The 23,619-nt window shown below is 42.7% G+C and overlaps 1 protein-coding gene across 6 annotated transcripts in view; it reads right to left on the reverse strand.

The window, feature by feature from the left end:
- CCDC138 (coiled-coil domain containing 138) overlaps positions 1–23,619 on the reverse strand; it is a gene marked incomplete at its 3' end in the record, with an annotated part of 288,926 nt that overhangs the window by 73,599 nt on the left and 191,708 nt on the right. For 5 of the 6 annotated variants that reach the window (XM_080657466.1, XM_080657465.1, XM_080657464.1 and 2 more), the window contains exon 13: positions 10,514–10,690. The exons of the other annotated variant lie outside the window; for it this stretch is intronic. In XM_080657466.1, the coding sequence (XP_080513592.1) occupies positions 10,514–10,690 (177 nt within the window). The remainder of the gene's footprint in view (positions 1–10,513; positions 10,691–23,619) is intronic. 6 annotated transcript variants of the gene reach the window in all.

The following is a 23,619-nucleotide window of genomic DNA, read 5'->3' on the forward strand; positions in this document are numbered from 1 at the left end:
TTTTTTCTTCTTCTTTTTTTAAATAGGAATGGCCAGAAAGAGAGTAAATGGATTGTGAAGTTGGTTTCCTGGTAAAAGTTAAAACAGCCCAACTTTTTGTGCCAGAAATTTGAGAGTTTCTTAAGTGGAGGCACAGCTACTTCAGCTAAGTGTGTAATGCTAACTGTGTTCATTTGCACTCTGCAATGGTTATGCGTATGGAAGTGTCTGGCAGCTTTGTGCAATGAATTAATGTTATAAGGAATTACTTATTTTGTCATAGTATTTAAATCATAATGTCATTTCAGAATTCAGTTCTGTAGGATTTTTTTCCCTTTAAAAAGATGTATATTCTGGGTAGTTTTAATTGGTAAAAAAAAAATGCAATTGTGATTTAATACTGCATAGTGTTCTGGGGTATTTTTTTTATTTTTATTTTTTTTAAATAAATCTTTATTCAGATTATTACAATTATTTCTCCTTTTTCCCCCCATAGCTCCCCTCCACCCATTTCCCACCCCACCTTCTGCCCTTACCTCCCCCCCACTGTCCTCATCCATAGGTGTATGATTTTTGTCCATTCTCTTCATGAACCCCCCATACCCTTTTCCCCCTGAGAATTATCAGTCCACTCCCTTTCTATGCCCCTGATTCTATTATATTCACCAGATTATTCTGTTCCTCAGGTTTTTAATTCACTTGATTTTTAGGTTCGCTTGTTGATAGATATGTATTTGTTGTTCATGATTTTTCTCTTTACTTATTTCTTCTTCCTCTTCTTTAAGAATACCTTTCAGCATTTCATATAATACTGGTTTGGTGGTGATGAACTCCTTCAGCTTTTTCTTATCTGTGAAGCTCTTTATCTGCCCTTCAATTCTGAATGATAGCTTTGCTGGGTAGAGTAATCTTGGTTGTAGGTTCTTGCTATTCATCACATTGAAAATTTCTTGCCACTCCTGTCTGGCCTGCATAGTTTCTGTTGAGAAGTCAGCTGACAGTCGTATGGGTGCTCCCTTGTAGGTAATTAACTGTTTTTCTCTTGCTGCTTTTAATATTCTCTCTTTGTCTTTTGCTCTTGGCATTTTAATTATGATGTGTCTTGGTGTGGTCCTCTTTGGATTCCTTTTGTTTGGGGTTCTGTGGGCTTCCTGGACTTGTAAGTCTATTTCTTTCACCAGGTGGGGGAAGTTTTCGGTCATTATTTCTTCAAATAGGTTTTCAGTATCTTGCTCTCTCTCTTCTTCTGGCACCCCCATAATTCTGATGTTGGTACGCTTGAAGTTGTCCCAGAGTCTTCTTACATTATCTTCAACTTTTTGGATTTTATTTTTTGTTTTTTGCTTTTTCGGTTGAGTGTTTTTTGCTTCTTTGTATTTCAATTCTTTGACTTGATTCTTGTGTTCCTCTATTCTGTTTTTGGGTCTCTGTATAATATTTTTTATTTCAGTCAGTGTATGTTTAATTTCTAGTTGGTCCTTTTTCATATCTTCGAGGGTCTCGTTATATTTATCGGCCTTTTCTAGGATATTCTTAAAAAGTCTTATAACCGTGGTTTTGAATTCTATATCCAGTCGTTTGTTTTCCTCCATTTCTTTCGTTTGTGATCTGATTCTTTGACCCCGCATTTTCACTGATTCCCTGAGTTGGTAAGGTAGATATTTGTGCTAGGTTTCCAATATGGCCCAGTGGGTCTGCTTCCCCAGTTAACCTGAGGTGGACACTCTTGGAGCACCCCTTTGTGGACTGTGTGTACAGCCTTGTTGTAATTAAGTCTTTATTGTTGTTGGTATCACTGGGAAGAATTGACCTCCGGGCCAGTTGGCTGTAAGGATCAGCTGTGTCTATGCTGGGAGAAGTTTGGTGCTGGAGACAGCCTTATAGGATTAGACTTGCCAAATTGCAATAGCCTCTGTGCTCAGCTTGGATGGGGTGGAGTCTCAGTCTTGGCTTCCTGTCAGCCTTGCCCTTGCGCGCATGTGCGCTTTCAGTCCTCCGCCTTCCCCGGCTCCCAAGTCTCCGCCCGAGAGTCCAGACTCCCCCCACAAGAGCATGGGTCCCCAGGGGCTCGCCTGGAACTGGGGTTCACTGCAGTCAGAACTGGGGCTCAGTGCAGTCAGGATCCTCTGACTCCCTTCCACTAGGGAAAGCCTGTGGCAACCTCCACAGCCTTTGTGCGCACTGGCTCGCGTGCGCCTTCAGACTTCTGCCTTTCCCAGCTCGAGTCTCCGCCCGAGAGTCCAGACTCCCCCCGTAAGAGCGTGGGTCCCCAGGGGTTCGCCCGGAACTGGGGTTCAGTGCAGTCAGAACTGGGGTTCAGTGCGGTCGGAGGCTTCCTTCCCCCTTCCGGCAGAGAAAGTCAGCCAGGCTCTCAGCTGCCCTTCCTCTCTGCGCGCACAAAGCCCCTTTGCCGTACCTCCAATTCTCTGTGAGCCTTTCTCTTTCCTTCTAGTTGTAGAATTTTCACTCAGCCAGCTTTCCTGTGGTTCTGGATGGTGTCCGTTCTGTCTTTTAGTTGTAGTTTTGAAATTGTTGTGCGAGGCAGCAGTTTAGGTGTTTACCTATGCCGCCATCTTGGTTTCTCCTCTGGGGTATTTTTTTTTATATGCAAAGGTCTTATGAGCCAATAAAACTATTTCAAAGTAAAAACAAAAAAACAAAAAACTTTGCTGAGGAGGCCAGCGGGGCTCCGGCGTGTTCGGGGGCAGCCTGTTTATGCCAGGACCCAGGTGTGCAGCCGCACACACGTGGTGGGCATGTGCTGGGAGCCCGGCACAGGCATCATATGGACATCTGCGTGTGAAAAGGTGTGCACAGAAACAGAAATACATCCGTTTCTCTGAAGCGTACCTGGAAAGGTGCTTTATCTGTAATAGGCAGTTTTCAAAATGTAATCCAGAGCAAGGGATCTGTAGCAAAAACATGCACACAAGAAAAGGTTTTTGGTACTAAACACAAAGCTGTAATTGAAGTGTTTATGCCCAAATGTACTGTGAATCAAATATATGGTGATATTTATTGTCTGGTGGGTCTGTTTGAAAGGTTTGGAAGATCAGTTCTCATTTCACAAAAATAAAATAATGTAACTAAGTGATTGCTAAGTATACACTTCTAAGGCAAAGCAGTTTACCCACTTTGTGTACTTTTGCACATGTGTAGCACATCAAGGCTGTTTATAAAGTATAACTTGGATGATGTGACAATATGGTTGAGGAAGGGGGTGTGGCCGGTTGTTTTTAAAAATTAGGCACCTCACAGTTTTTAAGACGTGTTAACCTAAAATCTTCAGAAGGCTGGGTCAGGGTTCTTTTTAGACCTTTGTATAGGCCTAAGTCATAAAAAAGCAGCTACCTTTTTAGGATGTGGCCTAAAAGAAACCTATTATTTTCAGTTATTACTGTCTTCAACGTAAATAACAGTTTTGCAGCCTTTTTATGTGAGGGTTGTTTTTTTTTATACTTTCATTACAATATTTGAAATAGGTGTTGTCATTATTTTAAAGCAATATCAGACACCTAAATTTTCACACACACCCCAAAAATGTTTATTTGAAGTAACTTATGCATCTGGGCTCCAGTTGGCCTAATTCAACATTACACACTTAGCTGAAGTAGTTCTGCCTCCACTTAAGAAACTCTCCAGGTGCCAGCAGGAGAGGGCAGTTATGGGTGATCAGGCCTGCAGGGGCGGGCAGTTGGGGGCGATCAGGCCGGCAAGGGAGCAGTTAGGCGTCAATCAGGCAGGCAGGGGAGCGGTTAGGGGGTGATCAGGCTGGCAGGCAGAAGCGATTAGGGGCAATCAGGCAGGCAGGCAGGGGAGCGGTTAGGAGCCAGCGGTCCCGGATTGTGAGCGGGATGTCTGACTGCTGATTTAGGCCAGATCCCTGGGATCTGGCCTAAACTGGCCGTCGGACATCCCCTGAGGGGGTCCCAGATTGGAGAGGGTGCAGGCTGGGCTGAGGGACACACACCCCTGTGCACGAATTTCATGCACTGGGCCACTAGTCCTATATAATGGAAGTCTAATATGTAAATTGTCCCCTCGACCAGGAGTTTGACCACTCACTATGACATGTACTGACCACCAGAGGGCGGCGTGGAACATGTTGGGTGTTGGTGATGCCCCAATTGATCGCCCTGCAGATGGCAACCAGCGGCAGCGGCGGCAGGGGGCTGGCTTGCCGCCTGGCTCCCAGGTGCTGAGGGAGGTGGGCGGGGGCCCCCGGCCCCAAATGATCACCCTGCAGATAGTGACCAGTGGCCAGCAAGCCCTGATCACCTGATCAGGGCCAGCCCCCAGGCTGGGACGGGGAACTGAGGGTGGGTGGCGGCAACCAACCACCCACGGCGGCCAGTGGGGGACTGCGACCTCTCACCAGCTACCTGGGGGCGGGGTGACTGGGAGGGAGGTGGGGTGAGAATGAGGGGTGTCCGCTGAGCTCACTCTCACTCCCCTTGCTACCCTCCCCCGAGACGCTAGGGCTTGTGCGCCAGGGAAGCCCCCGCACTCAGGTGCCAGGCCCCCACAAAGAGCCCGCCCCACATCCATGTGGCCTCTTCCGAGTGAGCTGGGCCGCAGATGCCAGGACCACAGGGGTTGGTTGGGCTCCCCATGGTTCGCACAGGAGCCGGTCTGCAAGGCCGGCCAGGAGAGAGCACACTGCCCGCCTGGCTTCCGTGCGGCACCACTGGGCAGCCCAAAGGCCCACGCTGCACCCTGGCCTGTGGTGTTTGGCCACACTCACTGCATCTCCACATGGGGACTCGGGCGCTATGACTCAGGCAGAGGGGGGCATGTGGGGACCCAGGGGCTGCCCAGGGCCCAGAGGTCAGCTGGGACCTGCCCTTCCACACCAGTCGCTCGCGCTTCAATCGCTGGCCAGGCCTAGGGACCGCACCCATGCATGAATTTCATGCACCAGGCATCTAGTTTGACATAAAATTAGACTGAAGTTCTCACACAGCATCTAAATAGGTGAGTAATAACTTTCCACCACTGACAGGAAAAAGAAAAAAAAGTCAAAAAGTAATTTTCTAAAAGCAACACTACTAAGATATTATATATATACATGCATGCCCCAAATATATATAATTAGAAGCCCTCAATCTAAAACAAATATTGTGCTCAAAATATATATGTTAAGGTAAATCAAGGTGCAGATCTTTTTTTTTTTTTTAAATCCTTACCCAAGGATTGAGGATATTTTTCCCATGGATTTTTAGAGAGTGGAAGGGAAGGAGGGAGGAGGGGAGAGAGAAACATTGATGTGAGAGAGACACATCTACTGGTTTCTTCCCTCACGCATCCCAATCGGGGCTGGGGATGGAACCTGTAACCCAGGTTTATGCCCTTGACTGGGAATAGAACCTGCAACCTCCAGTGCACTGGCTGACACTCTAACCATTGAGCTACACCGGCCAGAGCATTGTGCAGATCTTAACTTACACTTAAGGAAATCTATTTGAATAGCTTTAAAAAAACAATACCTATACAGCTAATGACATTTCTCATATCTCAAAATATAAATTTTGGGGAAGAGCAGAGGGAAAAAGAAAAAAAAAAATCACCTGTAGCACTAACTATAGCATAGCTTAAGATAAAGTAGCCATAGAGATGGAGTATCCCATTGCTTCTGAAGCTACTGTGGTGAAGGACCAATCTTTCAAAATTTCCAATCCAGCATAAAGAATCCATCACACTTTTACAAAATACTGTTAAAATAGTTCAACAAGAAGGCTGTTAGACTGGGGAAGCTCTAATGCTTTCTGTAGCATAGCTTAACAAACAAAACCTAAGCCAGAGTCAATGTACTTGAATCTAAGAAAACAAAACTCAAAAACAACTAATCATAAACATTAAACTAGATTTTCTTGAACCTGAGAAAATCAAACTCAAGAACAATTATTATAACAGCCAAATCACTAAATTTCCCCAAATAAGGCAAATATTTAAGCTACAGCCAATTAATTGCTTTGCTTTTCCCCCCCAATGTCTTCACTATTAAAACCTTTGCCCCAGGTCCCACCTGTGGAGTACCCTGAATCATTTTCAATTTTGGTGCTGCCCATTCAAATCATTTGCTCAAATAAACTTTTTAAAATTTAATATGTCTTAGTTTATCTTTTTACAATATATCATTAAAATACAATAGAAAAGGAAATAAAACAAATATACAAAACACAAGTCCAAATGTTTTAAATTATTATATTGGACTAGAGGCCCGGTGCACAAAATTCGTGCACGTGTGTGTGTGTGTGTGTGTGTGTGTGTCCCTCAGCCCAGCGTGTACCCTCTCCAATCTGGGATCCCTCTCACAAACCAGGACTGCTGGTTCCCAACTGCTCGCCTGCCTGCCTGCCTGCCTGCCTGATTGCCCCTAACCACTTCTGCCTGCCAGCCTGATCACCCCCTAACCACTCCACTGCCAGCCTGGTCACCCCTAACTGCCCTCACCTGCCGGCCTGTTCGCCCCCAACTGCCCTCCCCTGCAGGCCTGGGTCCCCCCCAACTGTCCTCCCCTGCAGGCCTGATTGCCCACAACTGCCCTCCTCTGCTGGCCATCTTGTGTCCACATGGGGGCGGCCATCTTGTATGTTGGAGTGATGGTCAATTTGCATATTACTCTTTTATTAGATAGGATTTAACAGACATAAAGTTAATGTTAAATTACTATACAGCTTTTTAAATACTTTCTATACTGACCTCCTGGGTAATCAGTAACAGGCACTTTGGGTAGTGCAGGGCTAGATGTCAGCCCATGACACCTAGCTCCAGCTCCCTGCTCTGAAGCTCCAATGGGCTTCAAAGGAAGCCCCAATGTTCAGCAGAGTATTGCAAATACAGTGCTTGAAACATGGCACTACACACACACAGCTGGCTACTAATGCACATTAGATGGGTGAGATAAGCATCTGCAAATAAATTATACCAAGATTTCTTTTCCAACAACTTTTTCATATGAATTAAAAAAAATAGCACATGGAAATTATGTACTGGTATGTGGTGAAATAAGTTTTCCATCTCAAATCTAGAAAAAACAAAACATAAAACCAATAGCTAGAGAAGTATTTGCTGCATTAATTTATCATTCATTTATCCCTTTAACAAATTTCGTTGGCTAATACCAGGTGCTAGATTTATATTAAAAATAAAAAATATATCAAGGAAATTAATCCTATTTAATAAAGAGGGAATATGCTAACTGACCGTCACAAAGATGGCAGTGCCCACAGCCAATAAGAAGGGAATGTGCTAATTGACTGCCATGCCCTCAAAGATGGCGACGCCCACAGCCACAAGATGGTGGTGCCCAGTCCCCTCAGCCCCACCGGGGCAGCAGGTAAATCGCACGGCCAGGCCCACCCCCCAGGCAGGTCCAGCCGCTCACACACCTGCCTCCAGAGTCCCCCAGTCCCCTCAGCCCCCCAGCCGCCCAGGGCCGGCCTGAGGCGCAGGCAAGCCTCAGATGTTGGCTGCCTAGCCAACGCCCAAGGCGCAGGCAAACCTCAGATGGTGGCTGCCCAGCTGCCCAGGGCCACCTGAGGCTCAGGTAACCAGGGCCAGCCGAGGCTTGCGTTGTCGCCAGTGGCAGCAGCAGAGGTGTGACGGAGCATCACCTTCCCCTGATTGCCAGGTTGCCTCCCACCCCTGAGGGCTCCCGGACTGTGAGAGGGGGCAGGCCGGCTGAGTGACCCCCCCCCGCTCCAGTGCATGACCGGGCCTCTAGTATAAATATCAAAGATCTTCCCGTTATGGAACTTCCAAAAGTTTCCCATCACTAAAAACAACATGGGTTTCTTGCAATCCACACTAGTATTTGCTTCATTTACTCAAATTGAGCAAGAAACGATAACCTTGGATTTGAACATAACTTGAACAAGGGTAAAGAAATGTAAATGAACTGGACATTTGTTGACTAATCTAAACTATTTCTCCAAATATGAACATTATGGTGCCACAAAGTCATTTTACCCAAGTAGGCCCACTGTTTCCTAAAATTTTACTTAGTTTTCCTTTGGCTACAAGATTTCACCTGTGTCAGACATATTCAGACAGATTTGTTTTCAGTGAATAGATATTTGCATCTGGTAGGATTTTTGTTTTTCTCATTAAACAAAAAATTTTGTGAAACTACTAGTACTTGGAAATCTACACACTTAAACAAGTAACCTTGGGTCTCTGTCTCTCAGTTTACTAATTTTTTACTTTTTGCTCTATACCTTAAATTAATACATTAAATTACTTACCTAGGTAGCTAGTTCCCCAACTATAATCAATTATCTTAATGGTAACAAATAGCTAAAAATATTAGCAAAATAGATCAGTGAAAATATGACATTTGGGGGCTGGAAAAAACAAACAAACCTGGAAAACCTGTTCATGGTGCTATATGATAAAATGCACTTTACATCTGGAATCAGAGACCTGGTTTCAAGTCTGAGTTCTGCCTCTCTACAGCTGTGGAATTCACGGACAAGTTACATAATTTTTCCAGGCCTCAGTTTTCCTATCAGGCCTTCTTCAGAGGGATGTTGTAAAGGGAAATTAAATTGTATATAACAGGGAATTGAAAACGTGAAACCATACACCAAATGTACCTAGTTAGAAGTATAACCACGCTTTGCAACCAGCCATTAGGAATTCTCCAGCATGGAGCATCAAGTAAGATAGATTGCTTACTACCACACTGAGCAATGGCTTTCCAGTTTTACTTTCCACTTTCTGGAAGGCATTAACATTTTAATTTTAGCAGTGCTAGAGGGAAGAGGAATAGGTAAAACACAAACTACAGTGAAAAAGAATTACTGAAGTAAAATGACTGTTTGTTACAAGTCAAGGGGTTACTCTAGATTGAAAGAGCTAAGCCAACCAAAGCTAATGAAAATATTTATGGTAAACATCCCTAATACATATCTGTGCTGAGTTAGGAACCACCAGTAATAAAAGAACTAGTTATATCAATATAATAAAACCCTAATATGCAAATCGACCAAATGGCAGAATGACCAGCGGTATGACTCGTCGCTATGACATGCACTGACCATCAGGGGACAGATGCTCAATGTAGGAGCTGCCCCCTGGTGGTCAGTGCATTCCCACAGGGGGAGCACCACTCAGCCAGAAGCCAGGCTCACAGCTGGCGAGCGCAGCAGTGGTGGAGGGAGCCTCTCCTCCCTCGCTGCAGGCAGGCGGTAAGGAGCGAGGGGTCCCGGACTGCGAGAGCCCCAGACTGTGAGAGGGATGTCTGACTGCAGGCTTAGGCCCGATCCCTTTCTCCAGGGATCGGGCCTAAGCTGGCAGGTGGACATCCCCCAAGGGGTCCCAGACTGCAAGAGGGTGCAGGCTGGGCTGAGGGACCCCCATACCCCCCAGTGCACATTTTGTGCACCAGGCCTCTAGTATCAATATAAAAACCCCACAGACTATAAAATATTATAAATCCTATATAATAAAGAGGTAATATGCAAATTGACCCTCACGCCCTCGCATAAGATGGCTGCCCCCATGTGGTCAAAGATGGCCACTACAAGATGGCTGGCAGGGGAGGGTAGTTGTGGGCGATCAGGCCAGCAGGGGAGGGCAGTTAGGGGTGACCAGGGCAGCAGGGGAGGGCAGTTGGGGGGGGGTCAGGCCAGCAGGGGAGGGCAGTTAGGGGTGACCGGGCCAGCAGGGGAGGGAAGTTGGGGGTGACCAGGCCTGCAGGGGAAGGCAGTTAGGGGGGACCAGGCCTGCAGGAGAGGGCAATTGGGGGCGACCAGGCTAGCAGGAGAGGGCAGTTGGGGGTGACCGGGCCAGCAGGGGAGGGCAGTTGGGGGTTAATGGGCCAGCAGGGGAGGGCAGTTGGGGGTTAATGGGCCAGCAGGGGAGGGCAGTTGGGGGTGATCAGGCCAACAGGGAAGCAGTTAGGCGTCGATAAGGCTGGCAGGGGAGCAGTTAGGTGTCGATCAGGCTGGTAGAGGAGTGGTTAGGGGGTGATCAGGCTGGCAGGCAGGCGAGCGGTTGGGTCCCAGATTGGAAAGGGGGCAGGTTGGCCTGAGGGACACCCTCCACCAGTGCACGAATTTTGTGCACTGGGCCTCTAGTATGAATATAAAAGAGTAGCCTCCAACAAAAACAGTAAGGGTGAAGAGGCAACAACCGGACATTGGCTGTCACTATGCTCACTTTAAGTGGAGACACATTTGGTTATCTCACTCTCTCTGAGAAAACAGGAAATACAAGAATAGATCTGTCAGAATAATGAGACAAAAGAGAAAAAGAAGTCTAAGTATATGAGTAACATTTGTAGAATATATCCACATAACTGAGATGACTACTGAAAATTATAATAAGTTAGTGAAAATCTGGACAAAGGGTTAGGTTTTATAACTTAGTGATGCTACTAATAGACTCTATTATACAACTATCAAAATATTTTAAAGCATTTCTATTATAAAATACAATGGTATCTGATATGTAGAATTATACATTCAAAACAGATGAGAAAAATCATCCCACCATAATTTACTTATGTATATAGAACTTTAAAACTTACTGGATTCCACTGTCATCTGAAGCAAACTATCAATGACATTGGATAAGAGCCCTTTACTGGATATTCTTAGGTGATTTAATATTACTGGTACAGCTTGATACTCCAAAAATAAGATTTTTCCTTCATCTGTCTTCAAGTCCAAACAAAGGGAATCAAATGCCTGAGCCAGGTAGTCAGCTGAAAAACAATATGCAAAATCCACTTCCATATTAATAGTCCAGCTGGTAACCAGAAGGTACAAAGGCAATATCATAACTTTAACAAATTCAAAAGTGAAACAGAATTTAAATGACCAGAGATTACAGGCTAAATTTAGATATTCCATGCCTAACTAATTTGTTAGAACTCAAATGGGAAAAGAGAAAAGGACCTACATTATGATATGGTAAATTTTATTCAAAATTTTCATATTTTAACATTGAAATAATAATAAACCCCATTTCTATTTTATATCAAGAAAACAAATGATGGTTAATAGTAAATATCACAGGTAGTGTTTATTTTTCATATTTGATTATAACAATCACTTATTTCCATAAATTTAAACAGTACTAGTATTTCTTTTACAACAGCTTCTAAGATTATACATTTTGTTGTTGCTGCTTTCTAAGTGTTTACCTATTTCAAGATATCACTTTATACAAACTTGCTGAATGGGTTTTAAACTAGGATTTCTGTCTCCTAATAAAGATAAAACATTAGCATTTAAAAATCAGCTTCAGAAGATTGGATCTGCGTTGGTGTGTTACTTTTTGTGATACATCTGCCATTATGAACGGCAAGATTTCATCATGGCCAATGCTATGATGGCACCTGCCAGATCAGAAGCCTGGAACTTTCTTAGAGATATTCTATAGATTGGGAAGCTTGTAAAGCCAGGATTAAGAAGTATAAATTTAACCAGAATCAATACAAATGAACTATTAAGACACTCATATAATTATACTGCAATACACCAAACAACCCAAGACACTATTCTTACAATGATTTTACATTGTGCTTTTAACAATACAAGAATATCCTAGTTGCCTGGCTGGTGTAGCTCAGCAGTTGAACATCAACCCAGGAACCAAGAAGTCACCGATTCGATTCCTGGTCAGGGCACATGCCTGGATTGCAGGCTCAATCACCAGTAGGGAGCGTGCAGGAGGCAGTATCGATGTTTCTCTCATTGATGTTTCTATCTCTCTATTCTTCTCCCTTCCTCTCTCTCTAAAAATCAGTAAGAACATATTTAAAAAAACACAATATCCTGGTTCTCTAAAACTCTCATTCCAACATACTATGCAAAAGAGTAAAAAACTGTTCATGTCATGCAAGTACTAGTGAGTTAAATTTTCTACTGAGATTTCTATTTAAAGACTCAAAAATGGCCCTAGTCGGTTTGGCTCAGTGGATAGAGCGTCGGCTTGCGGACTGAAGGGTCCCAGGTTCGATTCTGGCCAAAGGCACATGCCTGAGTTGCGGGCTCGATCTCCAGTGGGGGGCGTGCAGGAGGCAGCTGATCAATGATTCTCTCTCATCATTGATGTTTCTATCTCTCTGTCCCTCTCCCTTCCTCTCTGAAATCAATAAAAATATATTTTTTTTAAAAAAGACTCAAAAGTGCCCTTGAAAATATGGCAGAATCACTCCATTAAGATTCATTGTCTTCTGGCTTGCTGTTGTATTTCTTCTCTGCTGTTTCAGCTCACATAAACTAAAGTAATAATTAAGGGCCCTAATTATTAAGAATGAGAAGCTGAGAATAACCTGTGTGAAATTAAAGTATATGTAAAAGAATTTTTAGAAATTAAGATCTATGCCTATGGATCAGTGAGTTTTTACTTTTGATAGAATTTAGTTCAAATAACCCTAAAATTATTGCATTTAATTTCTGTAGTTTAATAAAATAAAACATTGCAAATAAACGTATATTTAGGTTAAGCAAAGTTACTAGATTCTGTTTAGACTTGCCTTATTTAAAAACCTAAATAAGGCAACTCAGGCAGAAGAGTACAGATGAATCCTGTTTATTTAGAAACAACTCAGGCAGAAGAGTACAGATGAATCCTGAATTCAATTCTTCACAGGAACAAAAGTTTTTATCATAGTGCTTGACCTACTGTATTTGACACAAATTACTTCACTTCTTATTAATATACCATCTGAGATTAAATAGGCTGAATGCTATATGATATGCTATAGCAAGTCTGCAAACTTAAAAAACTGTCCTTTATTAATTTGGGGAAGGTAGAAAAATAGCATTTGGTTAATTTTTAAATATAAACTTTTAACTGATTTCAGAGAGGAAAGGAGGAGAGATAGAAACATCAATGATAAGAGAAAATCATTGATCGGCTGCCTCCTGCATGAGCCCCAACGGGGATCAAGCTTGCAACCCAGGCATGTGCCCTGACTGTGAATCGATCCATGACCTTCTGTTTTATAGGTCAATCCTGAAACACTGAGCCACACCAGCCAGGCATATTTGGTTACTTTTAAGTAGTTTTACCTTTTAGGGAGAATTGAAAAAATAAATTCCATATGTTCTTATTATAATTTCCATAATAGGGAAAATTTCCTAAAAACAAGACAAATTTAATTTCTGAGAGTATTTTTTAAGTTTTAGTTATCAGTTGAATAAAAACTAATTTATTTTTATGAATATGCTATATTATTGAGTCTTAAAAATGCTCTGACATTTAACTATAATCTTTTTATTCCTTATCAAGAGTCAATCTGTTGATCTCAATCAGCATGAAACAGAGTTTCCTGTTAGACTATATGGCAGATTAAAAAATCAGAAACTCTGTAGCAACTCCCAACAAAAAGTGAACATAACTCTACTGCCCACCCTTTAAAATTGGGCTAACCTTGTGACCAGTAGAATGCAGCCGAAATGACACTTGGGTGTTAGAAGCCTGAGCCTGGACTTCAAGACACAAGTAATAGCCCCAGGCTAGCCCACTTGAGAATGAGAGATCAAGCAGGAGGCCCCAGATATGTGAGCAAGCCCAACCAAGAATAGGGGAGCTCAGCTCAGCCCAAACACCCAGCTGAGCTGAGCCCAAATTACCAAAACAAAGAACTGTGAGCTAGCAATTATTATGGTTGTTGTTTTAAGCAATTAAGTGTTTGTTGGCCTATGAAGCAACCACAGAAACCTAATGCAATCTAATAGACTTCAATTCTGATCTCAATTAAAACCAACTCTTAGAAATTTTTAATGATGATGATGTTTACAAGAATAGCAGCCAGCATAATAGGAGATTACTATATGCCAGAATCTGCTAAACATTCACATTTCATTTAATCTTAAAAAAAGAAAAATTGTGGTGGAAAAACAGAAATGTTACATAGCTAATGATAGGGCTGGGATTCAAACCTAAGCTGGCTGACTGACCCCAGAGTTGAAGTTCTCAGCTACTACATTACACCGCCATATTACCAGATCATAGCTTATTATTCAAGAATGGTAGTTATTCCTTACATTTCTCTAGACCTGAAGTATCCTATACAATAAAGAGGTAATATACAAATTGACCATCACTCCAACACACAACATGGCCGCCCCCATGTGGTCAAAGATGGCCACCACAAGATGGCCAGCAGGGGAGGGCAGTTGTGGGGGAACCAGGCCTGTAGGGGAGGGCAGTTGGGGGGAACCAAGCCTGCAGGGAGAGCAGTTAGGGGCAACCAGGCCGGCAGGGGAGGGCAGATAGGGGTGACTGGGCCGGCAGGGGAGGGCAGTTGGGGGGAACCAGGCCTGCAGGGGAAGGCAGGTGGTGGGGGGACGAGGCCTGCTGGGGAGGGCAGTTGGGGTGGAGCAGGCCTGCAGGGGAGGGCAGTTGGGGGCAACCAGGCCTGCAGAGGAGGACAGTTAGGGGCAACCAGGTCAGCAGGGGAGGGCAGTTAGGGGTGACCAGGGCAGCAGGGCAGGGGAGTTAGGGGCAATCAGGCTGGCAGGGGAGGGCAGTTAGGAGCAACCAGGCTGACAAGGAAGAGAAGTTAGGTGTGACCGAGCCAGCAGGGGAGGGCAGTTACGGGTGACCAGACCTGCAGGGGAGGGCTGTTGGGGGCAACTAGGCTGGTAGGGGTGGCTAGTTAGGGGTGACCAGGCTGGTAAGGGAGGGAAGTTAGGGGTGACCAAGCCTGCAGGGGATGACAGTTAGAGGCGACCAGGCTGGCAGGGGAGGGCAGTTAGGTGTCGATCAGGCTGGCAGGGGAGTGGATAGGGGGTGATCAGGCTGGCAGGCAGAAGCGGTAAGGGGCAATCAGGCAGGCAGGCAGGCGAGCAGTTGGGAGCCAGCAGTCCTGGATTGTGAAAGGGATGTCTGACTACCCATTTTGGCCCGATCACGGAGGGGTCCCAGATTGGAGAGGGTGCAAGCTGGTCTGAGGGACACACACACCCCCTACCCCTACCCCACCCCCCGTGCACAAATTTCGTGCACCGGGCCTCTAGTAAGTACATAATTTGTAAATTCATTAATCTGCATAAAGTTAGGGCTAAGTGTTGAGTAGGACAAGACAGTAGAACTAGCCCTGATGAACATTTTAAAGCAGCAGCTGCCAACCTTTCAGACCTTGCGGACCACTTGGACCACCGGTTGGTGACCTCTGTTTTAAAGAGAGTATATTTTTATTTAAAAAGAAGAAAATTGTCCATAAAACAATTCTCAGATAAAATTATTTATTTTAATGATCATCTTTACATAGATCAAATGTGTACATATTGAAAGTTTTATTAATTAAAATGTTTTTCACATTGTCCTGGTTGGTGGCTCAGTTGGTTGGATTGTCTTCCCGTGCACCAGAAGGTTGTATGTTCAGTTCTCAATCCTGGCACATATCTAGGTTGCAGGTTCGATTCCTGGTCAGGGCAAGTGCAGATGGCAGCGGATTGATGTTTATCTCTCACATAGATGTTTCTTTCTCTCTCTCTCTCTCTCTCTCTGAGCCTATCCTTGGGTGATGATTAAAAAATGTTTTCACATTGATTCCCGTGCCTACATATTTATAATTGTTAATGTATAACATTGTACTGTCCGCATGATATTGTTAAGGGCCTGATTTTTGGGGTTTAAGAAAGATCTGGATCCCTTACATTTGCCTGACCCTCAGTTTGCTCTTCTGTCAAAATGACAATACCATCTACCCTATAAGATTATTGTGGGACATACATTTGGAAAAAAAAAAAAACTAGTGAATGACTAGAAAAATGCTAGCAATAGTGCAAAAATTCATTTAATGTTCATTTCCTTCATTCCAATTATGGGTTTGCCAGTTATTTATCCTTTAACATTATTACAAACAGCAAATTAACACCCTTGAACTTTTTTCCCTTCTGAATTATTTCCTTGCAATGAATGTTATTAAAGGTTATAATACATTTTGGTGGCTCCTGCAAAAAAAAATGTACTTCAAAAAAATTATCCTGTCTAATAAAGAGGGAATATGCTAATTGACCCTCATGCCATCACAAAGATGGAAGCGCCCACAGCCAATAAGGAGGGAATATGCTAATTGACTGCCACGCCCTCAAAGATGGTGGCACCAACAGCCACAAGATGGTGGCGCCCAGTCCCCTCAGCCCCATCGGGGCGGCAGGCAAATGGCAAGGCCGAACCCGCCCCCAGGCAGGCCCAGCCACTCCACGCACCTGCCTCTGGAGTCCCTCAGTCCCCTCAGCCCCCAGCCAGCCCGAGGCGCAGGCAAGCCTCAGATGGTGGCTTCCCAGCCACCCAAGGCCGCCCAACGAGCAGGTAACCAGGGCCAGCCGAGGCTTGCGCTGCCGGCAGTGGCAGCAGCAGAGGTGTGATGGGGCATCACCTTCCCCTGATCGCCAGGTATCCTCCCACCCCTGAGGGCTCCTGGACTGTGAGAGGGGGCAGGCGGGCTGAGGGACCCCCCCCCCCCGCCAGTACATGAATTTTCATGCACCGGGCCTCTAGTAATTTATAATACGATAAAAATTATGTTTCTTCTCAGTGACACATTATATTTGATCATTTTCCTTTTTTAAATGTAATAAATATGAGATTATATCTGCAAGTTAATTTTATTTCAGCGATTCAGCATAGCATAATGATCAAGACTGTAGGCTTAATCTTGCTATGCCTCAATTTTCTCATTTAGAAAACTGAGATATTAATAATACTGATATCTCATAACCATTTGTTGCTGTTGTTGCTAATCCTAACCCTTTTTCCCATTGATTTTTAGAGAGTGGAAGGGAGGGAGTAGAGGGAGAGGGGAAGAGAGAGAGAGATTGATGTGAGAGAGACACATGGATTGGTTGCCTCCCTCACAGGCCCAGAATGGGGCTGGGGGTCAAATCTACAACCCAGATATGTGCCCTTGACCGGGAATCAAACCCCATGACACTTTGGTCTGTGGGCCAATGCTCTAACCACTGAGAAATACAGAAACACTGCCACCCAGGGATTGAATCACAAATTGACGCTTGTGTAAATACAACTAAAGGCAGCCTGAGAAACAAAGAAATACTGACTGCTTGAAAACAGGATTGTGGTTTACAACACAGTGGAGCGGTGGAACACAGGGAACTTCAATACTGTCCTGACGACCTGACAGGAAAGAGGCATGCCAAACAGAACAGTAGAGTAAGTGAATGACCTCCACTCCTGCACATTTTTATTTTTTATCTTTTGCTTAAGAAACTAAATTTTTTGTCTCAGTTGATTTTAACTTTTTAATTATTATATTTTTATTTTTAATCAGTATTATTACTACTATTATTTTACATTTTTTAAAAGTTTCATTTTATTCTCTGTTTATTTTATTTTGGGACTAATGTTCTACATTCTATATTAATTTTTCCTTTAGCATCATTTTACTCTACCTCAACTTTATCTTTATGCCAACACTCTCTTCCTCACTTTACCCCTTTTGTTGTCCTGTTTCTCTTACCCTATTCCTGCTTTAGATTTTCCCTATTCCTTCTCTTTACCCCATTAAAAATTCATCCTACATATATATAATTTCCGATCCCCAACTCCAAGCCCATACACACCTCTCTTCTCTTTCTTCCCTATCGAATTTTTTTCTCTCTTCCCTTTTGTTTGTTGTTGTTGTTTTATTTTTTTTGTTTTATTTTGTTTGGTTTTGCCCTTCTTTCTCTCTGTCCTATTGTTGTTGTTCGTTTGATTATTAATTACATTGTTTTTCTTGTTTGTTTGTGTGATTGTTTCTCTCTTTTTTTGCTTCTGTTTTTCCTCTCCTCGCTTGTTATTAGTTACTGTTTGTAGTTTGCATTCATATCTGGGTGTTAGTTGTTTGCATTTTTTTGGATTAGTTGTTGTTTATTGAGTTTTCTCCCCATGTAGTTTTTTCCCCTTCTTTTATATTCTCATTCTTCTCTCTCTTACATTTTTTCCTTTCCTCAATACCAATTTTTCACTCTCTCCCTCTTTTTTTTTTACCCTCTAATTCTCCTTTCTCTGGTGGTCACCTTTAGTTGGGGTTATTAGTATCATGAATACATTTGTGTTCAGTGCTTTGTGTGTTGTGCCTTGTTGTGTTGTATTTTGTGCCTTTAAGTCAATGAAGCAGAGAGCTACATAACCAGACACCCGGAGAAGAGAGATCATGGGGAGACAAAGAAACAGCCTGCATACGAAAGAAAAGGAGGCAGCACCAAAAAAGGAAGTAAATGAAATGGGGGCAAGCAATATGTCAGAGAGAGAATTCAGAGAAATGGTCATAAGGTCGCTGAAAAGAATGAAAGACAAATTCAACAATATGTGCAAGAACCAAGAGGAAATGAAGAAGAACCAAGAAGAAATGAAAATCACATTACTGAAATAAAGAACTCAACAGAAAGCATCAACAGTAGACTAGAAGAAGTGGAGGACCACATCAATGACCTAGAAGACAAGGTAGGAAAAAATGCCCAAGCAGAGCAGTATCTAGAAAAAAAACTTAAAAAACAGGAGGAGAGCCTAAGGGAACTTTGGGACAACACAAAACAAAACAACATCCGCAAAACAGGGTTGCCAAAAGGAGAGGAAACTGAGCAAGGAATAGAAAACCTGTTTGAAGAAATAATGACAGAAAACTTCCCTGATATAGGGAAGGAAAAACTCACACAAATCCAAGAAGCTCACAGAGTCCCAAGCAAAATGAACCCCAAAAGACCGATGCCAAGGCACATTATAATTAAATTGGCAAACACCAATGACAAAGTAAGAATCTTTTTTTTTTAATGTATTTTATTGATTTTTTACAGAGAGGAAGGGAGAAGGATAGAGAGTTAGAAACATCGATGAGAGAGAAACATCGATCAGCTGCCTCCTGCACACCCCCTACTGGGGATGTGCCCGCAACCAAGGTACATGCCCTTGACCGGAATCGAACCTAGGACCCTTCAATCCGCAGGCCGACGCTCTATCCACTGAGCCAAACCGGTTTCGGCGACAAAGTAAGAATCTTAAAAGCAGCCAGAGAGAGACAGAAAATTACCTACAAAGGATCACCCAACAGAGTAAATACTGATTTCTCAACAGAAACACATCAGGCAAGAGGGAATGGAATGAAATATACAAAGTCATGAAACGGAAGGATCTGAATCCAAGAAAACTATACCCAGCAAGGCTATCAATCAAAATTGAAGGTGAAACCAGGAGCTTCACAGACAAAAAAAAATAAGGGAGTTTATTACCACCAAACCAGCAATGCAAGAAATGCTAAAAGGTCTGCTGTAAAAAGAAAAATAGGAAGCAAAGAACAAACATAGGAATAAAGAATAAAAATGGCAACAAACAAGTACCTATACTATATAATAAAGAGGTAATATGCAAATTAACCCTCACACACTCAAAAGATTGCTGCCTGTGAACAGGCCAGCAGGGGGGTTAGTGAGGGACGACCAAACGACTGAACAGAAGGCTGTGTGCAACAATGAGGCTGGCAGGGGCACCGTGATGGGCAACCAGGCCAGAGGGGGGAGGGTGCATTGGGGGCAACCAGGCCAGCAGGGGTGGCAGTTGGGGTAGATTTGGCTGGCAGGGGGGCAGTGGGGAGTGACTAGGTCAGCAGGGGGGCAGTTGGGGGTGACCAGGCCAGTAGGGGGGGCAGTTAGGGGCCACCAGGCTGGCAGAGGGGGGCAGTTAAGAGTGACCAGACCGGCAGTGAGAGGGCAGTTGAGGGTGACCTGGCCGGCATCTGCGGGCAGTTAGGGGCAACTAGGCCGGCAGGAGGGGTGTGTCAGTTAGGGGTGACCAGGCAGGCAGGCAGGTGAGCAATTAGGAGCCAGCAGTCCAGGACTGTGAAAGGCATGTCCGACTGCCGGTTTAGGCCCAATCTCTGGAATCAGACCTAAACCGGCAGCCGACATCCCCCGAGGGGTCCCGGATTGGAGAGGGTGCAGGGTGAGCTGAGGGGACCCTCCCCCGTGCACAATTTTCATGCACCGGGCCTCTAGTCAATAATAACTTTAAATGTAAATGGCTTAAATGCCCCAATCAAAAGACATAGGGTAGCTGAATGTATAAGAAAACATGACCCATATATCTGCTGTCTACAGGAAACCCACCTCAAAAAAAAGGACTCACACAGATTGATGGTGAAGGGATGGAAAAAGGTTTTTCAGGCAAATGGAAATGAAAAGAAAGCTGGGGTAACAATACTTATATCTGACAAATTAGATCTCAAAGTGAAGGACATAATAAGAGATAAGGAAGGCTACTTCATAATACTAAAGGGAGCAATACAACAAGAAGATATAACTCTGGTAAACATATATGCACCCAATACAGGAATACCCTAATACATTAAAAAAAAATTCTGGAGGATATCAAGGGAGAGATTGACAGCAAACACAGTCATAGTAGGGGACTTAAATACCCCACTAACACCAGTGGACAAATCCTCTAAACAAAAAAATCAGCAAAGAAACCTCAATCCTAAATAAAACACTAGATCGGATGGAATTGACATCTACATAACATTTCACCCCAGAGCCACAGAATATACATTCTTCTCAAGTGCACATGGGTCATTTTCAAAGATAGACCATATATTGGGACACAGGCAAAGTCTCTTCAAATTCAAGAAGATAGAAATCATATCAAGTATCTTTTCAGATCACAATGGCATAAAACTAGAAATCAACTACAATAAAAGCAATTTAAAAAAATCAAATACCTGGAGGCTAAAGAGCATGCTATTAAACAATGACAGGGCTACCAAAGAGATCAAAGAAGAAATAAAAAGCATCATTGCAACAAATGACAATGAAAACACAACAATCCAAAATATATGGGACACAGTGAAAGCAGTCCTGAGAGGGAAGTTCACAGCTCTACAAGCCTACATCAAAAAACAAAAAACAATGGTAATAAATTATCTAGCCATACAACTCAAAGAGTTAGAAAGAGAGCAACAAGAAAAGCCCAGCATAAGCAGAAGTAAGGAAATAATAAAGATCAGAATAGAGATGAATGACATAGAGACCAAAAAAAAATACAAAAGATCAATAAAACCAAGAGCTGGTTCTTTGAAAGGATAAACAAGATTGATGAACCTCTAGCCAGGCTCACCAAGAAGCAAAGAGAGAGGACCCAAATAAACAAAATCAGAAATGAAAGAGGTGAAGTAACAACCAATCCCACAGAAATACAAACGATTATGAAAAAATAGTATGAACAACTCTATTCCAAAAAAATGGACAACCTAGACAAAATGGACATATTCTTAGAAAAATACAAGCTCCCAAAACTCAACCAAGAAGAATCAAAAAACCTGAATAGGATGATAACTACCGAAGAAATTGAAACAGCGATCAAAAATCTTACAGCAAACAAAAGCCCTGGTCTCGGCGGCTTTACAGGGGAGCTCTACGAACCATTCAAAGGAGAACTAAAATGTATCCTCCTCAGACTATAGCAAAAAAACTCAAGAGGAAGGAACACTTCCAAACTCTTTCTATGAAACCAGCATTACCCTAATTCCAAAACCAGATAAAGACACCACCAAAAAAAAAAAAAAAGAGAACTACAGGCCAATATCCTTGATGAATATAGATGCTAAAATCCTCAACAAAATTCTAGCAAATTAGATTCAGCAATACCTTAGAAATATCATACACCATGACCAAGTGGGATTTATTCTGGGGATGCAAGGATGTTACAATATCCGCAAATCAATAAATGTGATACATCACATAAACGAACTGAGAGATAAAAATCACATAATCATATCAATTGATGCAGAAAAAGCACTCGACAAAATCCAACACCCCTTCTTGATAAAAACTCTCAGCAAAGTGGGAATAGAGGGATCATATCTCAACATAATAAAAGCCCTATATGACAAACCTACAGCCAACATCATACTCAATGGGCAAAAACTAAACCCATTTCCCCTAAGAACAGGAACAAGACAAGGATGCCCACTTTCACCACTCCTGTTTGAGCTAGTACTAGAAGTACTAGCCTTAGCGATCAGACAAGAAGAAGAAATAAAAGGCATCCAAACTGGAAAAGAAGAAGTAAAACTGTCCTTTTTCACAAATGACATGATACTATACATAGAAAACCCTGAAGACTATATCAAAAAACTACTAGACCTAATAAATGAATTTGGCAATGTAGCAGGATACAAAATTAACACCCAGAAATCTATGGCCTTTTTATACACCAATAATGAACTCACAGAAAGAGAAATGAAAAAAAAATAATCCCATTTACCATCGCACCAAAAAAATTAAGATACCTGGGAATAAACTTAACTAAGGACGTAAAAGATCTAGACTTGGGAAACTACAGGACATTGAAAAAAGAGAGAGGAAGACATAAACAAATGGAAGAACATAGTATGTTCATGTATTGGTAGAATCAACATCATTAAAATGTCCATTCTACCTAAAGCAATCTATAGATTCAATGCAATACCTATTAAAATACCAACGACATATTTCACAGACCCAGAACGAACTCTCCAAAAATTCATCTGGAATAAAAAAAGACCCCGAATAGCCACAGCTATCCTGAGAAAGAAAAACAAAGTTGGAGGGATCACAATACCAGACATCAAGCTATATTACCAAGCCACGGTTCTCAAAACTGCCTGGTACTGGCATAAGAGCAGACATATAGACCAAAGGAACAGAATAGGGAACCCAGAAATTGAGCCAAGCCATTATACTCAATTAATATTTGACAAAGGAGGCAAGAGCATACAATGTAGTCAAAACAGTCTCTTTAATAAATGGTGCTGGGAAATTTGGTCAGATACATGCAAAAAATGAAACTAGATCACCAATTTACAACATACACAAAAACAAACTAAAAATGGCTAAAGGACTTGAATGTAAGATGGGAAACCATAAAAATCCTACAAGACTCCATAGGCAGCAAAATTGCAGACATATGTTGTAGCAATATCTTTACAGATACAGATCCTAGGGCAAGAGAGACTAAGGAGAAAATAAACAAATGGGACTACATCAAAATAAAAAGCTTCTGCACAGCAAAAGAAACCATCAACAAAACAAGAAAGCCCATTGAATGGGAGAACATATTTGCCAATGTTATCTCCAATAAGGGTTTAATACCCAATATTTACAGAGAACTCATACAACTTAACAAAAGGAAGATAAACAATCCAATCAAAAAATGGGCAAATGACCTAAATAGACACTTTTCGACAGAGGACATTCAGAAAGCCAAGAGACATGAAAACATGCTCAAAGTCACTAATCATCCGAGAGATGCAAATCAAAACAACAATGCAGTACCACCTCACACCTGTCAGAATGGCTATCATCAACAAATCCACAAATGACAAGTGCTGGAGAGGATGCGGAGAAAACAGAACCCTGGTGCACTGCTGGTGGAAATGCAGACTGGTGCAGCCATTGTGGAAAACAGTATGGCGTTTCCTCAAAAATTTAAAAATGGAACTGCCATTTGACCCAGTAATACCACTTCTAGGAATATATCCCAATAAAACAGAAACACCAATCAGAAAGGATGTATGCACCCCTATGTTCACAGCAGCACAATTTACAATAGCTAAGATTTGGAAACAGCCTAAATGCCCATCAGCAGATGAGTGGATTAGAAAACAGTGGTACATCTACACAATGGAATACTATGCTG

The sequence above is a fragment of the Plecotus auritus genome (assembly GCF_963455305.1).
Source record: "Plecotus auritus genome assembly, chromosome: 2".
Classification (NCBI taxonomy): Eukaryota; Metazoa; Chordata; class Mammalia; order Chiroptera; family Vespertilionidae; genus Plecotus; species Plecotus auritus.